This window comes from Copadichromis virginalis, linkage group LG2 (genome assembly GCF_057382275.1).
Source record: "Copadichromis virginalis isolate Kocher_CV1m ecotype Utaka linkage group LG2, C_Virginalis_male_GT1.1, whole genome shotgun sequence".
Taxonomy (NCBI): Eukaryota; Metazoa; Chordata; class Actinopteri; order Cichliformes; family Cichlidae; genus Copadichromis; species Copadichromis virginalis.
The window spans coordinates 25,201,923-25,221,531 of NC_140619.1; the positions used below are offsets into that span (position 1 = coordinate 25,201,923).

General features: G+C 42.3%; 2 protein-coding genes across 3 annotated transcripts in view; both read right to left on the reverse strand.

Annotated features, from left to right (window-relative positions):
* Positions 1-1,857: 1,857 nt before the first annotated feature.
* Positions 1,858-3,856, reverse strand: gpr151 (G protein-coupled receptor 151). Its single transcript, XM_085465795.1, has one exon. It carries the CDS (start codon positions 3,648-3,650, stop codon positions 2,325-2,327), a length of 1,326 nt encoding a protein of 441 aa, XP_085321921.1. The 5' UTR covers positions 3,651-3,856; the 3' UTR covers positions 1,858-2,324.
* Positions 3,857-7,136: 3,280 nt separating this feature from the next.
* The window catches only part of ppp2r2ba (protein phosphatase 2, regulatory subunit B, beta a), a 41,245-nt gene continuing 28,772 nt past the window's right edge, over positions 7,137-19,609 (reverse strand). For both annotated transcript variants that reach the window (XM_085475115.1, XM_085475123.1), the window contains exons 2-10: positions 18,604-18,701; positions 17,273-17,438; positions 16,019-16,131; positions 13,549-13,726; positions 13,078-13,242; positions 10,944-11,113; positions 10,258-10,349; positions 10,029-10,152; positions 7,137-7,748 (exon numbers count right to left, since the gene is read on the reverse strand). In XM_085475115.1, coding sequence (XP_085331241.1) covers positions 7,593-7,748; positions 10,029-10,152; positions 10,258-10,349; positions 10,944-11,113; positions 13,078-13,242; positions 13,549-13,726; positions 16,019-16,131; positions 17,273-17,438; positions 18,604-18,701 — 1,262 coding nt within the window. In that variant the 3' untranslated portion in view covers positions 7,137-7,592. The remainder of the gene's footprint in view (positions 7,749-10,028; positions 10,153-10,257; positions 10,350-10,943; positions 11,114-13,077; positions 13,243-13,548; positions 13,727-16,018; positions 16,132-17,272; positions 17,439-18,603; positions 18,702-19,609) is intronic.

Here is a 19,609-nt window from a genome sequence, read left to right on the forward strand (position 1 = left end):
ACTAATCAAATTAATGAAGGCTCTATACCTAGATGAGAATCTTTATTAATGTCATTAGTAACACCTGAGTTTATCAAATATTACAGTTTGTGAAATAAAGGAGCAGACACTGGGAGGCAATCGCAGTTTCCCCCACTGCAGCATAATGTTGAGCTGCCTCTTGGTTTATGCGGTGTAAGACCGTAGATCAGCACACTGATATCAGAGTGAACGCAAACCGTTTCTTTGTGGTTATCCATTGTGTAACAGAAATGTGGGTTATTATCGCCGAGAGGCTAATTTGTGCTATGACAATGGCAGTCACTTCACATCAGCACGCGTTTACAGCCAGTCTCTTCATTGCATGCAGTAAGTGTCTCCATTCTCTCATGGAAGAAAAACAGATCAGTTAATCTGTTCCATAGATTTTTTTATTGATTATTTTATTATTATGAAGTAAACACCCGACTGGGGGCATGATTTCCAATATGACAAGTGATGTATGTAAGCTCTGTGGTCTTGAGCAATCACACAGAAGTGTGAGGGAGTTGTTACTTGGGGCAGGTGCAGTCTGATCAGGCACAATAAGTAAAACAAACTCTAATGCACGCACTAAAAAAACGTGTGCATGACACCATTAAATATACAGCTATACTATATTTTGCATATTCGGTCTACATTATAGCATGTAGAGGAAGTGCACAGGCTCCTCTTGGCTGAAAATAAAATGATTTAATGGTAGCATGCAAATCTTGGAACAATACAAAAAAATCTTATGAAGTTTAATTGAAGGTTTGGGTTCAAGCCTGGAGTTTGATTGTTGTGCACATGCTTTTTGGAAATCACTTCACCTGCCAGTAACTGTGCCAAATGAGCAAGCGAGATGCCTGCCAGATATTAGCAGCTCCTGGGGTTTCTGTTGAAATTGGATAAAATCCCACAACTGCAGATTTACTGGCTCATTTACCAGACTAAATGCTTCAGCCAGAGGTGCCAACAACCATGGCTGTAAATAACATCCGTGTACTTTTGTTAAAGATAGTACAACAGCCACGATTAATGTTCAGTTACTGTTTGTTTTTGTTTTGCAATAACATTGCATTATTTCACCGCTGAAACAGCAGAGGTGAAAACTTCAGTCCACTAATGAGGGTCTAGCTTTTTGTTGCCTTCAGTGTTTATGGTCAGGTCACTACCCCAGGGACTGATGGTGGGTTGTATAGTTAAGTGTTGCTCTGATTGATGTATTTTGCCTCTGGCAATAAAAGGTCAATGTAAATGATTAATGAGAGGAAAATGTCATGAGGGAGGGGAAAGAGAAAACAGGGTGATTAGAACCTAAACTTTCCTCTGCTCTCTCTTTTTTTTAACCTTTTACCCTCATTTTAGGATGTAAAACCCTGAGATTTAACTACACGTAAAAAAATAAGAATGTAGGTCTTTCATTAGGGAGGAGGAGGAAGATTATTCAGAATGGGCTTGAGTGTTAATCACAGCAGCAGACAGACAAATTGATTACAGATCAGCAGAGTTTCCACTCGTGATGTTTATCCCTTTTACTGTGATACCTGTTATGTGTGTTTAAATCAGTGAAGAGAGAATTCCTTGTGAGATTCCAGTAAAACTGCATGTGAGTTCAGGCGACAGCTCTTTCTCTCTAATTATAAAACTTCAGCAAATCTAATGAATACCCTTATGAAAATACATTCAATGACCCGATCAGCTTGAGACATGTTTGATGCATCCCTTTAGGATGCTACTGTATGTGCGTGAGTGCCACTGATTAAACCAATAACAAGAATATTTTTGACACCACAAAAACAACCACACTTGAGTTAAATTTTAATACTCTTTATTAGATCACAAAACAATCCCCACAGATCTTTTCATTTTTGTGCAAAAAAGCTGGTCTACTTTAGCATTACTTTATAACATTCAGAGAGTATTTACATGCAGTTATTGCACAGCTGCAAAAATTATTTTTTATATGTTCAAAGAGCAGCATGAAGTCCAAATAATATAAGCTGGCAAATATTCCACAGAAACACCAGGACATACAGGATATACAGATCTGTTCTACTGTGTAATTTACATAATCATTATTGCCAGAAGTTTCTATGTACAGCCACCAAAAATCACCTTACTCTAAATATAGTAATGCTAACACATTGTTGTGAATTCGGTCGTTTACACAGATATAGATGTAGTCCACATTCACACCGATTGCACTTCTTACCTTTGAATAATACTATAAACACACCTGACAGAATTACAGTTATTTACAGTTCAGCACTCTGCAGTCCTCTCAGCTTCGGTCAGGTGATGATCGGCTGAAAAGGTGGTAGCTATTTTTTTTCCTCTATGCTTTGGTTCTCCCACGGCACAGGGTCGTTTTCCTGTGTGAGTGATCCACCTTCCCTCTCGTGCCAGAACTGCTCCACATCAGGCAAGACGCTCCCATCTTTAAGACTCACGGTGTCCGCTTCCCTCCCTCCTCCTTCTGCTCCGACTTGCTCCGGCTGAGGCTGAGCCTCCCTGGTGGCTTCCTTGCTGCAGCCTGATTGAAGGCTTCTCTCCCCCCGCAGCTGACCTGAGTTCTCTGGTCTAGGACAAGGGGACTGGAGAGTGGTGGGGTTGTGGGGTCCAGGCTTAGGTGGCAGTTGCTTGCGCAGGGTGAGGCGTCTCCAAAGCCCCCTGTAACCCTCTCTGAACTCCTCGGAGAGAGAAAGGACAATGAGAGGGTTTACCAAAGACAGAGAGAAGGTGAGCAGCTGAGCAGAAAGGATAAGGAGAAGGGGAGGAGAGGAAATAAGGGGCTGAGCTCCTTCAGTTTCCTTTTCTGCAATCTGGCGCTCCCAAAGCCACACAACCCAGTGAGGAATCCAGAGGACAGCCATGGCCACAGTGAGGCTGAAAAGCATTAAAGTGAGCTTCCTGGATCTGATCTGTGTACGGAGATTCTGACTCTTACTGGAACGGCGCTGGCACTGGCCATAAGCCTTCCAGAAATACATAAGGGCAATGCTCAGAGGTGCACAGTAGACCCCCAGAGGATACGCTTTCACATACACAGACATGAAATCCTGGGCTTCAGGAGGAACTGTCATTACGCACACCAGCCCACGGATCTCTCTCTGCAGCCGAGCAAACAGCCAGTGTGGGATGGTGACAGTGCAGCCAGACAGCCATATGAAGAAGAGCACCACCAGGATGGAGCCCAGGTGTATGCTCACCTGCTTGTTTGGATTTGACACGTAGCGGTAGCAGGCTTTGGCCATGGTGGCCACGGTGAAGCTCTTCACAACCATGCAGGATTGGAGAAACCAGTCGGCTGTCTTGCACACCACCCAGCCTAGATTCCAGCTCGTCTTGGAGTATGAGGCAGCCCTGAAAGGCACTGTAAACATCAGCACCAGCCCATCTGCAAACATCAGGTTGAAAATGAGGGAGTTGATGAGAGACAGTTTGCCTTTGTGCGCATTAGAGAACAGGATGACCATCGCAGTGAGATTGCAAGCCGCGCCCAGGATACAAATGACTCCCAGAATAGCTGGCACCAGGACCCTGAGCTCAGTCGTGTCCAGGTGCTGGAAGGAATCGTGTTCACTAAATGACCACATGTCTACAGAGCTGTTCACCACAGTGCTATTGGTCCCACTAAGCTTATCCATTGTTTCCAGAAGATGCTGATCTGGTCACAAGAAGATAATAAATGAATTTTAAAAAATAATTGAAGGCAGGCAGGAAATGTAGGGGAAAAATGCCCTGGGCGGAAAAAATGTCCAAAAACAATGTGACAATATATCTTGGAGTTTACACCTGTTCAAATTTAAGCACCAGAGAAGCAATGACTTCGCAGTGTACAGAGCACCTGACAGTCCTCTGGTTTATCCCGAGATGCGATGATGCAGCATCTCGAGCAAGTTATAAAGATGCTGTTTGATTGACAGCTGCTGTCCCCAGCTGGCAAAATGTGTGTAGACTACACCCACATGGGGCCAATTAGGAAAATCTCAGCACAGATGAATATACTGGATTGGTGCAAATGATTCATTAAAGTTATGGTCTTAACAGTAATCAGATTCCTTAAATAAGAGTTAAAGGTAACAGTGCCTACCCAAGGCACTACCATAAACTGTGACCTGCATTCACTAGACATCCTGACAGAGTATGTGATTTATCAATGAGGTGGTTGGGACATAATCACAAGCTTCATTTAAAATGTTTCTTTTGTTTTGTTTTTTTTTCAAAATTTCATCATATATAAACAACAATAGATATTAATATTGAGCTTCCTCCAACGGGTGGCTGGCCTCTCCCTTAGAGATAGGGTGAGAAGTTCAGCCATCTGGGAGGGACTCAGAGTAGAGCCGCTGCTCTTCCACATCGAAAGGAGCCAGCTGAGGTGGTTCGGGCATCTGACAAGGATGCCTCCTGGGTTAGGTGTTCTGGGCATGTCCCACCGGGAGGAGGCCCCGGGGCAGACCCAGGACACGCTGGAGAGATTATATCTCTCGGCTGGCCTGGGAATGCCTTGGTGTTCCCCCGGATAAGCTGGAGGAGGTGGCTAGGGAGAGGGTGGTCTGGGCTTCTCTGCTTAGGCTGCTGACCCGTGACCCGGCCCCGGATAAAGCGGAAGAAGATGGATGGATGGATATTAATATGAATAAACCAACCAGAACCAATCAGAAGAAGTCTCCTGTAAATGTGCTCAGATGAACAGTTTTTATAATTTTGTCTTTGTAAACCACCACAGTGAATTTGAAGTTAAACACTCATGGCATTAATTGTTTAAGAAATACAGCCCCTCATTTTCAGCGACTCAAATGTAACTTCACAGACTAACATCATTTTAATTTTAACACGTTTTAATACTTGGGTGAAATTCCTTTAAATCAACGAGTGCCTGAAGTCTATCACCAAATGTTGTGTTTCCCTACCAGACCTTTCATTGCAGCCACCTTTAGTTGCTCTAGTTGCATTTTCTTACTATCAGCCTGTCACAAAAACACATAATTTGTTAGAGTTTGACATACAATCATACCAAAGATAAGTTTGAGAGGCATAAAATTATAGTTTTGCAACAACAAGATCTATTAGCTGGAAAACTTCATAGGCAAGTTGAGGACAAAAGGTAGCCAACATCCAAAGAAGAGCTTTGAATGTCTATACTACTCAAAGAAATTACAGAAAGCTTGCCTCAGGATGTTCAGACTGTGGTGAAAAATAAAGATGGTCATAGCAAATACTGATGAAATGACAACAAACAGCCTAAAATGTAGGAATATGTAGTATGAGGTGTGGTCCAGAAATTCATGTGTAGTGAATTAAAGCTGAAAATTGCATCTTGATTGATTTAAAATCCAACATAGTGATATACAGGCACAATATTACAAGTACTTATGGACCTAGCTGTAACTTTGCTTAACCTCCTAGGACCTGGCATCCACATATATGGACATCACATTTTGGGTTATTTAGACCAAAATACCAAAGACCAAAATTTTGCTCTCCTAAGGCCTGATATCCACTTACGAGGACATTATACTGCTACTGTTCTATCAAAATTGTAAACAAATATCCTTATATGTGGCTCTTATTTTTCTTAAAAACAAAAATAAGGTAAAAAAAAAAAAATCTGTTAATTCTTTGTTTTTACATTCATCAGGCCCCAATCAGCCCAAATATCAAAGAGAAATTAAAAATGCATGCTGTGGAAGAGTTCGGGTCTTAGGAGGTTGAGGAAAATCCCATTTCATCAGCTGGACTGCCTTTATTTGTCTTAATTTTTGTCCACACGAGGGCGCCCTAACACCACAAGCAGAAACGGTCTTAGCCCATAAAACATCTTACATAAAGTTTGATAAGTGATTCAGCAGGTGTTAACAGAGAAAGTCCACCAGTGCATGATTTGAACTTGCACATCTTTATTCTTTTTTTTATTCAAAAGAAAGTCCAGTAAGCATAAAGACTGCATGGTATTTCATTGCATTTCAATACATTCTGAGCTATAAAAGTCTTTTTTTTTTTTCAATTAGAGTGTCACAAAGGAGGTTGTTTAGAAGACATTACTGTTTAAAGGAATCACACTTAATTATTCCCTGATTTCACAGAGTTCACTTAGACCTTTGACTGCTTTGCTTTACGGGAGTTGGCCGGTAAGAGCCGAGTGCTGAAAGACAATCTGCTACTGTTCCATGTTACCCATTTTCAGCTTGATGAGAAACATGGAAAGGCATTGCAGCAATCTAATATTTATATAAAAAAAACTGAATAGTGCCCCAGATGATCTGCAGATGTACAAATATAGCTATACGCAGGCTGTCAGCTTCATCAGAATCAGATCCAACGCATGCAAAGAAAAAAAAAAGCTATGCTAGCATTGTTAGGCCAAGAAAATCTCAAGTTTTAAATTCAATATGTCAACACGATGAGTCGACCAATCTACAGTCTACAGATCATTTTTAGTACTATCCAAATAAAGAGAAAATGTGGCAAGAAATTTAGAAATGAATGTGACTTTGTTTGTGTCTCTTGCAAACTGACAACATCAGACTGACTTGCAAGGTGAGAGCAACAATTACTTTGTACATATCACAGCATTCTCCCCTGAGCTCACAAGCATGAAACCAGTGCTCTAATGTAGAATTGTGACTACATTGATTCAAGCACTTTTTCTACTTGGGACCTGTGTGGAGCTTTTTTTGTGTGTGTTTGTTTATTTAGAGAGAAAGAAAGAAAGAAAAAGAACAAAAAAAAATCCTAAGTTAACATTTCATTTGAAACATTCACACACTCCCTCCTTGTAGCCATTACCCCTCCTCCCCACCCCACCCGACCCTCCCCTCCCCTCCCTTCCACTACATCGAACCCCCACATACCAAAAGAAGGCACCACAGCTTCTAAACAGACTCATTGACCGAGAGAAGGACTCAACAAAAACAAAAGCGTTAAATAAAACCCAATGACACAGCCTGGAAGGGCTTCATTCACATTACAGACTACAGCAGTCTCACAAGGAGACACGAGATTGGTACTAGAAAGACTGTCTGTGTTGTGTCACAGGCAGCGAGAACTCAGTTTCTGCGGGTCAGAGATTAACAGTCTTTTCCTCTTCTGCAGCACATTGCGCTGTTCAGGAATTTTGCCTCACGTAGAGGCTGCAGGGTTGATCACATGCATTGCAGCATGAGAAGACCGAAAGACAGGGGGCACTGTTGCTACATGACAGTGAGCCACCATCACGTAGGCCTGGTTTCTGTCAGTGTGCTCTATTTTCTGTTCATTGTGCCCACATCTGCCTCTGTCCTTAGGGTCCAGAGTGCTGCTACGTCATAATGTGATGGTAGCAATCCTCTTGTTGCATAAACGCATGGGAAACAATTCTTCGGGTGTCCGCATGGCTAAATAAATTAAATTATAAGTCAAATTGAAGAAGTTCATTCTTGATTTCAAGGAATCAAGTTGTTGCTTCCTAAAACATGTGCTGTCCACTTCCCCCACTTTAGTCACTGGATACTTTTACCCTGGTCGTCATCAGCAGAGTCGGGGAATTCAAGACAGCAGCCCCTTACAGGTGCAGGGTCAGGGGTCAGCAGGGGGCAGGCTGCCCTTTAGTTGACCTTGTCCTGAAAGATGTATAGGTTGTTGGTGGCTGCTACAGCAATGATGTTTTCATGTGGGTGCCACGTCGTGTGAAGGATCTTCTTGCTGAAGTCAAGGCTGTCGACGCTGATCTCATCCTTACGCCGCTTCCCACCTACACACACCTGGAGGACAACAACAAAAAGGAAGAGGCATTAAGAAGTGGGAGTGTGGCAGCTCGCACGTTTCACTGATGTCAGTCATTTGAAAGATGACGGGGTGGGTGGGGTGCTGACTAGGCTTGTAGCTGGCGTCAATGGCGTCACTGAGCTGGACCTCTAAACCGTGTTGGTGCTAAGCGTTAAGAGGCCCATGCTCCAGTTTTGGTGAGTTAAAAGTCTGGCTGTATTTATTAGGTATCTGTGTCTGCGAGATATAAATGGATGCATCTTGATAACGAGCCAAGCTAGTGTTAGCTGATAGCTTTGCACCCTTCCAGATATGGTCAGTTTGGTTCAAAAACCTCTAATGGTGATAGCCAAAATGCTAAAAATAGGACTTAAAAAGGGCTATTTACCAACATTTGTTTCAGGTTTGGTCACTTTACAAAGTTGATATAAGATTGAGTTAGCAAATTAGCTAGCCCCATATTTACACATGAAAGAACATAAATCTAAAGTTATCTTTCATGAGCAGAAAACAGAACCTTGATGAGAGCAAGCAAAACCTAAAGTGCTTCAAAACCTAAACCTAAAGATGTTCTTTACAGCTTTGTGTATACAAAAGATTCTTCTCTCCACTGAAAACATGTATCCGGTCTTTAAGTCTGACGTCATTAGCCATGTCTGGGCCCAAACTCCGCTGCAAGTCCCTAAGTCAAATGATCACTGCAGCATTACTGAGAGTTGAAAACTGTCTAAATTCTCTCATCTGTAATAAAATGATCAATGTGGCTGCTCTACCAGGTGTAACAATTAAGTTTAACGTCCAGGCATCCATGAAAACAGAATTTATGATATTTAACAGAGTTAGAAGTTAGCAGGGCGTTAGCTTGCTAGCTTCCATCTAAATATAATATACCATGTTCTGACTGAGCGATTTATGAAACAAATTCAAACGTACAGCTCTGCTATCACTTCCAACATAAATGAAGACAGAAAACTAAACAGCAACGACATTTGTTACTGAAGTTGGGCTAGCTGGTATATAATGATGTGCTACGTGATCGCTAGCATGACAAAGCTATGTTAACATAACATAAACAGTAAAGCTGGAGGGCAAACGCTAACAAACGGAGGACTTTTTTCCACACGATAAAAGTTAACATAAGGGTTCCCAATGGTTAGGGGCAAATGCAATTGCATGGCAGAAGACATTACTGTAAACTGACCAAACGTCAGTCAGGAGAACCACCTAGATAATCCATTCACAATACAAGGTTAGTCATTAATATACTGCTGCACGGGCTGGGCTGTAGTTACATCGTAAGGGTTTAAAAACTGAGCTTTAAAGTGATTAGCAGTAATAAAAACCGAGAGAAGCTGACAGTGATCACTGACTGTTTTTAGGGGCTTGTTGAGATTAAATAGAACAAGATACAAAGCATTAAAACATGTTAAAACACATGACAGCCTTATTAAATGCAGACTACTTTGGGCCCGGAAGCAGTATTCATCACGTCATCACTTAAAGACCGGATTACTGCAGTTTGAAACATAAGACTGCACTGTGTACATATACTAAACACATTTCTTTTGTTCATTTGTGTGTTGTATTCAGTCATGATTGTCACTGTTAAGTCAGGTCTGTTTTGATATTGAATTTCTGGACTTGTACAGCAGATTTCTAGTGAGGACATTTTTATCAAAGTTACAGAATATAAGGAGGGGAAGTGAATTGTTTTTAGTGACACCATTACTTTAAAATCTCAAAACCGACTGGTCACAAAAACTGCTGGTATTTACTTAATCCTTTTTTTTTTTTGTCATAAATGAATATCATAGATGAACTCAAAGACATCTGGAGGTGCCACTTTCAATCAGTGAAAATTACAGCAGGAAATTTCACTATTGACCAGCTTTTTATAGATATTCAATAAATCATTTGGCTTAGGAAATAATTGACAAATTAATCGATTATGACAATCATTGCTTAAACCCTGAACTAATTACATTATCAATGAGTCTGTCAATGATTGCCTCTGATACTTTGGTGAAAACATGTCAGAAAATAGTGAAAATAATGTCAATCACAGGTTTCCAAATTAACAAATTGAATACTTTTGCTTGACAAATCAAAAGATATTAACTGTCACAGATCCACACAATCCAGCAAGAATCACAATTTTGGAGAACCAGTGAATAATTAGCATTTCTCCATTAGAAACTCACTTGCGGTGAGGCATTATAAGACTAAAACCAGATGTCTTTGAATTTAAAAAGGATAACTTGTGTTGGTGATGGTACCTTGCGAGGCTTCAGAATAGCTCTGGGTTTGCTGTTCTCTCTGGATGCTTCCAGTGTGACATCGCGTTTGGTATTTCGGTCGAACATTCGGAAAAAATTGTTGTAAGAGCCGGTCATTATGACGCTGAGGAGGGAAAAAAGAAGAGAGGGGGTGTTATCGAGAGGGGTGGCTGGATGGACCGAGCGGTTGGTAGATCTGGTCGATGGCGGCGCTGAAAAGAAGTCTCACCTGTCTGATCCATTCCAGACGCACTCAAACTTGTCAAAGATGCAGTCGTTTTCGTACAGAGAACACAGCTTACCCCGTAAATAGTCGTGAACCTGAAGAACAAAACCAAAAACATGACAATCTGCAGTACTTTTTGGATCAGTCTTTATAGGCCTTTGGAGTTCTTCGCATTGCCTTTTAGTGGGCAAACACACCGAAACCATAAGCTGCACCACCATATGCTCTGCTTTCAGTAATCCCTCAAGACCTGGTGACCTGTGCTAAGATGCTAGGTAGCAGGTGGAAGCTGAGGTGGAACTGGACAGAGAATCCCTTGAGCCCGGTTGATGGCCTTATCAATCATGATCTGCCCTAAGATGGCTTCCCCTGATCAGACAGCGTGGACGTGACTGCCGTGACCACACAGTGGGAGGTTCTGCCCTCCGGGTTCCATCAGCGCCTATACTATCCGTCTTCTTACAGACATTCAGCTCAATAAGCCCTCCTGGGGTAATTGCTACACATGACACGGTTACAGATTGGCAGGGTGACAGTGAAACAGGATTATATTGAGTGATAAGCCTGAAATCAATAAGTTTTGATTTGATCTGGGCACAGCGGTTATTTACTAACTTCAGCAGCGGAACATTTTCTTTGGAGCCCTCAAGCTATCCAAAAAGCACACGAGAGAACAATGAAAAGCGTACCTGGTACGTCTCGAGCGGCTTGTTCTCCATTTGAAGGTCCCACACCTTTACAGTGAGGTAGTCTCTTGTCATCAGGTAGCGTCCGCTGTGGCTGAACTTCACGTCAGAGATGGATGAGATGATTTCAGAGAAGAAGGAGCGAGTGGATGGATCCTCTGGCTCCTCAAAGTCTACATGTAAAAGAAAATGTATAAAGCAGTTATCTTTCAACAGAAGATTTTACACTGTTGGTGCTCGCTGCTTTAAAGACTTTAAATCGCTTCAAGGAGGAAGATTCGGTTTGGGCAGTGGAGGCTGCTATTAGAAAACAATGACAGCCACGACAATGCCTGGATGCTGAGTTTTCTGCAGCAGCTGCATCTCCTCACAGAATTACATGTGTGTTTAGGGAGATAGTTGTGGGTCAGCATGGTGGGTAAATATTGGTTATGATTCATATTGATTTTGGCAGCTGCTGTTCCGTGTGTAGGCCAGCACGCTGGGGATAACAGACAGGCATTCCATCGTTAGCTGTCAAGTTATTGTTCCTCCTCCTCCTCCTCCTCCTCCTCCTCTTTTCCTCCCACCCTTCCTACCCTCTCTCTCTCTCTCTTTAAAAAAAAAACCAAAAAAAAAAAATTCCCCCACCATTCTCCCCCCACTTCCACTCAATCCCACTCCTCAGCTGAGGCCTGGAGAATAGCTCTGTGATGTGTCAGTGGGGAGTCTAACTAGGGATGCAGTGTGAGAGATGAAAAAAAAATGGGGGGATGAGGAAGGGATAAGAAAAACAAATCAATGTCAAAGTGCTGGGTCCATATGAGCCCTGCTGGATTTGTATGTGCGCGCGCCAGCGAATGCGTGCGAATAAGAGCAAGTGTAATGTGTGCATGTATATATGCATGTGTTATGTGTGCCCCTGCCCTCCCTCCCATCCAGATCCACGGGTGGATAATAGGGTCCCCGGGGAGTCAGCAGGGGGGCTGTTTGGTCCCTCTCTCTATTTGTCCTGGGGCTCAGCTCACTGGCAATCCTCGGCGGCCATTCATCCGTCCTGTAAAACTGACTGATAGCAGCGTGCTCCAGAATTTATTTTTTTATATATATATATATATATATATATATATATATATATATATATATATATATATGTATATATATATATATATATATATATATATATATATATCCTTCTATATAGAAGGAGATACACTATGATTGTGACTTTGTGTTGTGTGTGTGTCACAAAAAGGAGGAGTGGTGTGTGAGTGCAGGAGAGAAGGCTTTACATTGCTCTGAGCCGTAAACGTTAATGCAGTGAGACAGTAGGTTGGTATTAACAGACCTCTCCTGAGGCTAACAAGAGCACCTGCCTGCTTTGCCTGTGTGTGTTTGCTACAAGCACCTGTCTAGGAATGGCACACACATGCCAAACAATCAGAGTATGAAGCCAACAACTTCAACTGCCCAATGTCTCCAAATGTAAACATTTTTTTTCCAGCTCTCATGTGATGCTCATGTGAAATTCAACAGGCCGTGTTGGTGCTGGGTCCAGTGGATCCATCAATACGTCTGAGGAAATGAGTGACATTATTGAACAACAGGGTGTGTCCATGAGGGACTAATGCGATTGCTCTTAAGCCATTGATTTCCCAGCAAAAATGTCAATGTATTCATTATTCATTCAGCTAAAGTGTATCCATGTGATGTCAAGCTTCGGAGAAGGCCATTCATTGTTTGAGACGCGCTACAAGATTTATTCGTGTGTTATCAATCGTGGCATATTGAGCAGGGGAAGCCCACATGTCACAGCTGAAAAAAAAAGGTGGAGCTGAGTGTGAATTTACAGCCAAGGTGTGGAATATTGGAATCGGGCTATATTTCCCTTGTTGACTACCATCACCTCAATGGCAATAAAGGCATCGATGGAAATTGTTGATTTTTGCGGTTTTGCGTCCCGTGAATTTTGCAGTTCTCCAGTATCTAAATTTTGTCTGTCTTAAAGGAATAAATTAATACAATAGAACAAAGGTGTTCAGTATTTCAGTGAACCTTTAAAGAATTGTGGCTAGATAAAAACAGCCACGTTTCTGGTAGGTCTACCTGAACACTAAGACACTTATTAAATCTGCTCCCATGATGCTCTGGTACTCACATTTGCAGTGCTTGTCGCAGAGTGCGGCTTGTCTCATGTCACAGAGGCGTATTGAACCTTTGCTGCTACTGTAGGCAAAGGTGTTACACTCCTGCGGGTGGAACTCTGCAGAGGTGATTACTTCCGTCAGCTCCTCCATGTTGGCTGGTTTGATGTCCACAATGTCTGAGAGAGAACCGCTAAGGAACAGAAGACTACAGTGGACATGTAACCCACAGAGTAAAATGAAAAATCGTGCCACTACTGAAATGCAGCCCTGGAAAAAAATACATATTTTATGTACAAACTGTTACTAACAATGATTTTTTTAGAACCTCAAATCTATTTATCACCCTATCATTATTATCATTATTAATTAAAAAGAATTAAGTGTGATTTTGAGTGTTTTTTCCTTCTCTTTTTTGTCTTTTTTAAAAATGAAAACAATGATAATCATAGGAAAAAAAAAAAAAAAACAGAACAAGAGGATACTGAAGCTGCGGTCGGTGATCTCCAGGTTCCACAGGTTTATCCGAAGGTCATCGGTGGAGATGAAGGTCTGAAGGTCGGAGTTGACAGAGATGGAGTTGATGTGGTAGGTATGGGCGTTGCTGAACACCCGTCTGGCTGTAGCCTCGACCATCAAATCCATAGGCTGAAGCACCGGCACCTGGAGTGAACATTTAAGGGAAAATGTAAAGTAATGCAGACAAATATGCAAGAATAGAAAAATCAGCTTGAGGTTTTTGAGGGTAGTAATTACTAGGCTGGCCTTCTGTGAGTGTATCTGTGTCTATACTTGTGTCGGTGTGTGTGATTGTCCAGATATTTTAGTGAGGACCATTTGGGCAGTTTTGTGTGTGTCTGTGTGTGAGGCACAATCGGATGACTCCGGGGATTTATTTGACATTTACTCCGCAAATCTTAATGACACAGAAGCTCAAGGGCTGCTTGATGAGTTGGTTCAATCAGACCGCAAATATCTCTCTGCTACACAGCTACCCAGTAATCACGCCTCCTTCTCTTTCTCCAAGTCACTCCTGCTTTCTTGTTTGTGTGTGTGTGTCATGGAGAAAGAGAAAATGGAGAGAAATCGAAGGAGGTGGAAAAAAAGACATGGCCCGAGGGCATCGGCAGGCCCTGCTGAGGAATGATAACTGAACTCTGCAGAATTAAGACAAGCTTGCACAGACACACACACACACACACGCAGACACACAAGAACCCAGAGTTGCACATTGCTGCTCGGGCTTCAAAGAAGCCCAGTACCAGTCTGCATGCAGCCCCCCGTTGGCCAGATAAAACCCAGACAAAGAGAAGAGAGGGGAGGGAGCGAGGAGAACAAATCGGCTGCTTCTTCCCTTTTTCTCTCGTCCGTTGCTGGCACTGACAGAGACATGGCAGCCCAGCAGGCTGCTGTATCTCCGTGGATGTCACTTTATTTCCATGTCTTTCACTGGCTGTCCAGAGAGACACAGAACATATTAACCCATAACCCCCGAACACTGACAGTTGTGCCGTTCAGCTTGCCCCTTGCAGATTCGCTGTGATCTGATTGTCTTTGTAACATAATATATTTATACATTTCTGCCTTAAAAATAATACTTCAAAGTAAATCAGTAGGTTATAATGTTTTATATATGTCTTTATGAGATACTGAATGATAAACTTTAAATCATTGTATGAATTCTAGGATGAATATTAGTGAATTCCTCCCTCTCCTCCTCTGCTTTCTCCCCCTGCTGAGATTTCACAGCCTCTAAACAGGATTGCCACAGTCCCGGCCTGTCCTCCAGGTTGCTATGATCCCCTGGCCAGCCAGACAAAGAGGGACAGACACGCTGAACACAGCACTAATCTGCAATGGCAGACACACACAGACACAGTCCTGTGTGTCTGTGTGTGCCCTCTTTTGTGTGAAAATTAAATAGGTAGCGGAGTGATAAAAACGAGAGAGAGAGAGAGAGGATGATCCCTTCACGGTGTTCATCTCAGCGCACATATTGATCGCTCATTCTCAATTTCTTCTGCCAGAAGTTCAAAAGAGTCCAAAGATAGCAGGTTGCTTTGTTGGTGTCAGACTCTCATTTATCGGGACTGAAACTGATCACAAATGAAAAAACAACTGTGACACACACAGGCGTGCAGCATATGTCACTAAGAAGTTTATGCTGGATTAAAGGCTATCATAGCATAAAAGGCTGAATGCTAAATTTTGACTTAATCAGCTTATCTGAACTCTGCTTGCTTGGATTCCATGTGCAGGTCTTTCCAGAAACGCTGGTTCATTCAAAATACGTGAGCCTGGGTTACAAGCAGCAGTTGTGGGATCTGTAAAACAGGAATCTACCAAAAGGTTAAATGAAAGATGCTACTGCTAGGTGATGCTTTTAATTTCATTTTTAAACTGAGCACCACAAATATTCTTAAATATTTCTGATATCCATGCATAAATAAATAGTTCTCCATCCATCTACCCTCTATCTGTTATCTGGGTCATGGGGGGCGCTGGAGCCTATCTCAGCCTCCACAGAGCACAAATATTCTTCATTTTTGTTATTTATGGATATAGTGGCAGTAAGTTGTCATGTTTTACTTTTTTCTATAGTAGTTTTTTCAGTCTTAAGCCACCCGGACCACTGATGCATGGCTTCAAATATTTCATTTTTGTCAGATTTATCGCAGTCTCGTTGGGTCATCCAGCCTCCCCTCAAATAGAAAATCTGTGGTTTTTAGTGACAGAGAATAAAAACTCTGCCATCACTGACTCTAATTTTCACGTCCATAAATTGCAGTCCATTTCATTGTGGACTAATTCAAAGTAGTGCCATCGATGCAATGTTTTCATTCCACTCAAATGTTGTGCACTGTCTAATAAAGTGAGTGTAATCTAGTCGCAGCCTATTTTCACCGCAGTGTATGTGACATCATGGGTGTTGTGACATTCAACAGTTTCACATACCCGTAGAGTGGTGATGGTGGATGGGTCTCGGATCCGTCCGTCCTCATCCTTCAGGTTGTAGCCTTCAGGGCGCTTATCCCTCTCACTGATCTTCCACAGCTTCACTGTCTTGTCTGAGGTGGACACGTCACACAGGCGCACAGACATACACAAAATACAGTTAGATCACGGCTCAGCAGAGTGAATCTCAGATACAAGATGGATGCGGGGGGCTGGGGATACAATCTGGCAAGTAGCTGGGCAGAAGCCAGCAAGGATGATGAATGGCGACTCCTGCGTAGATTCTGATGTCACCGATATCAATCTACAAGTTGACTTAATTTCCCTGCTGCTGTTTATACCCTCGCCCCTCCCCTCCCACACCCTGGAAAAGCCATCTGGGTTGCTTTTCAATTTTTGCATCATATAAACATCGGTTACATCTCATCTTCTCGGTCTACTGAAGTGGATGGCAGCCGCAGTCAGGTTGTCTGCTTTTTTTTTTTTTTCCTCTCCCCTCTTAATTTCCGCTGCGATGCCGGTGTCAGAGCAGCGAGGCCATCGCCACAGGACTCTCCACCATCTGCTCCAGCCACCGCAAGCACGTCTGTAGCAGCCATGCGTGAAGCCCACAATCTGCAAGACGTCTCTCAGCTGATGTGTGTACTTGTCTGCTGTGGCTCTCGTACATGTACGGCGTGTGTGGTGGCACATGCCTTAATATGTGGCCCTGCTGTGACAGCCATGCATGAAGCCCTTAATCTGAAACTCTTCTGCAGGTGACACTTGCTCACCCAAGCAAAACAAACTAATTCAAACGTACAGCTCTGCTACCACTTCCAACATAAATGAAGACAGAAAACTAAACAGCATTGGTGTTTGCAAGGTTACTGAAGTAGGACTACCTGGTATATAATGTTGTGCTACGTGATTGCTAGCGACACAGCTATGTTAGCATAACATTAGCGCAGTGAAGCTGGGGAATGAACGCCAACTTTTTTCCATTCGATAAAAGTTAACGTGAGGGATTCTGGTGGTTAGGGACAAATGCAATAGCTGCGATGCTTTCGACCAAAACAGGCGCTGCTTGATGACGTCATCAACATGCGCTATCACGATAGAGCGGTGTAGTCAAAATCTTTATCGTTGGCCAAATTTATATCGTTTCTATCGTATATCGTTTCTATCGCCCACCCCTACTCCAGTGATAGATTATTGGTTCTTTTGACCATTCTGATAGTTGTGCTGCTCTTACAGCACCTTAGGTGTACTGACCGTTGGTGGAAAGCAGGAAATATGCTGCATTCTGCTGAGGAAGCCATTTGATCTTGTTGATCTTCTCCTCAATCTCCAAACTCTTCAGGTAGTCAAACTCTGGCTCATGGCTCTGGAATGTGCTGTAAACATTGTACTCCCCACGACGCTGGGGCTGACTCTTACTCTGCAGAGGAAGAAAAAAAAAGAAAGTGAAGCACAGGTAGACTTTGTTTTTTTTGGTGAAAGTTTCATTAGATTCCCGTGATTATAAGACAGGTGTAAATGATTCAATATTAGATCTAGCATTTTGGAAAAGATGTAATTTATCTTTAATTTATCTTAAATTCCCCCTTAGGAAGCTTACTACCAATAATAATAATGCATTTTATTTAAAAGCACCTTTCAAGACACCCAAGGACACTTGACAATAGAATAAAATACATAGTAGAACAATGACAAAACGTAATAAAACACTTTAGTCAAGCTTTGCATTTGGGGATCTCCTCTCCTAATTCTGGTTTGACACAATTACATCAAGCCCCTACCTCCACGGATGAAAAGTAAAAGTTACATGGAAATGATATCTCGTTCTGAGGTTGCGAGATAAGGGTTTTGGGGGGGTCACCATCTTGTTTGGAAAAATGAGATATGACCAGGAGGGGCAGGTCATTCACTGGCTAACAACTTGTGACTGAAACAACAACAGTTGTTAGCCAATGAGCTAACGGGTAGATAAAATAATTTACAAAAAAAGACTTAATTTTTATGCCGTATGACCCATAATATGAACCATAAACGCAGCAGGTAAGTGTTTAGCATTTCCCATATGTAGGAAAATGGGAAAATATAGGATCAGAAGTCTTTTATGCAACCACAGCCATTGGCATTTGGTGGCCCTCAGACAGTATGCAGGATAGGTTTAAGGAACTTCCGCGAAGACTTCATTTCCCGACCTGGAAGCTATACTTTTTTTTTAGTAATATTAAAATGTTAATACCACAGGAAAAATTAATGAGCGATTTCATGGTGGCCACATCCATTTTTTTATACAGTCTATGATATATTTACATAGATTCTGGAATATTATATGTTGAGTAACAGAACAGACTAGATTTTCGAATTGGGGCTTTCAACAGTACTTTTGTGCCACATTGTTACATGTCTTCATAATGTTGGTCCAACAAAAGCTTTTTGTTTTTTAGCATATTTACAGCTGTCCTTTTGAAATACATCCTCTTGCTTGCTAGTTATCAAAAAAACAAACAATCCAATGTTAATGCTTTAAGGCTGTCAAATCCTTTTCAGCTGAAGGACAGCATAATTATCACTGCATTGTTGGCATTTCCTACCTCCTGCTCCCTTTGGAAGACAACCACTCTACCTCCTTTATCCCCAGTGGCCAACAGCTCCCCCGATGAGTTAAACTCCACCGTTGAGATAATGTCAGCTGCAACACAGGAAGCAGAGCAGACAGGGGGAGAAAATGTCAGTGTGAGCAAACCTGTCAAGTATCTGACAGAAAAAAGGAAACACTTTTTCAATGGGATCTTCTAGAAAACACTTCAGGAGAAAAGGGAGGGGAATCTCATGACAGTCCCACAGAGGACTCCTCGGTGCAGACAGCCCAGTTTGGAGGAAATATAGGTTAGGAGAAACCACTGGATGAGTCACTGCATGATAATTGAGACTCTTGTCTGATTGAAGTGAGCCAATCTGTGTTATTTAATTGCACTTCTGCTTATTAGAGGACTCTGCCGCCGCACTCTTGCTCATCACAAAACACATTCAAAAAGCTTTAATGTGTTTTAGCAACATCAGTTATCAGTTGCCTGTATTTTACATTTTGAAGCATCTCTGCATAGCTACAGGTTCACCAGAAAGTAAATATCGGACACCTACCCTTAAGGTAGGTTTTCCTCTCCTCAAAGACATACAACTGCCTGAATTTAGGAAAGGCTAATGGTGACTGTAATTACGTATTATACAGCCCAGGGATAAATTGTCATATCATAAAGTCTGTCTCTCACACACACACACACACACACACACACACACACACACACACACACACACACACACACACGCAAACCACAGCAGAGGCTAGCCCGGTTTTAAACAGTGACAATAATATTAGACAGAGAGAAAGAGAGAGAGCGCTTGTTGTTTTGTACCCCCCACGCCCTCTGTGGACCTGCTGCTGGTGGAGCTCTGAACAGGAGAGGGGAATGTTGCTATGGAGACCGTTTCCATCTCTAGCGGCAGTCAGAGAGAGCGAGAGAGAGAGAGAGAGTGTATGTGTGTGTCAATAGCTCTCTGACTTAGTTGCTGATGCTAGCTGTAATTCAGCAGACAGTG

Excerpts from the sequence above, each read along its gene's own strand:
- gpr151 (XM_085465795.1), bottom strand. The coding sequence starts at position 3,650 with ATGGATAAGCTTAGTGGGACCAATAGCACTGTGGTGAACAGCTCTGTA.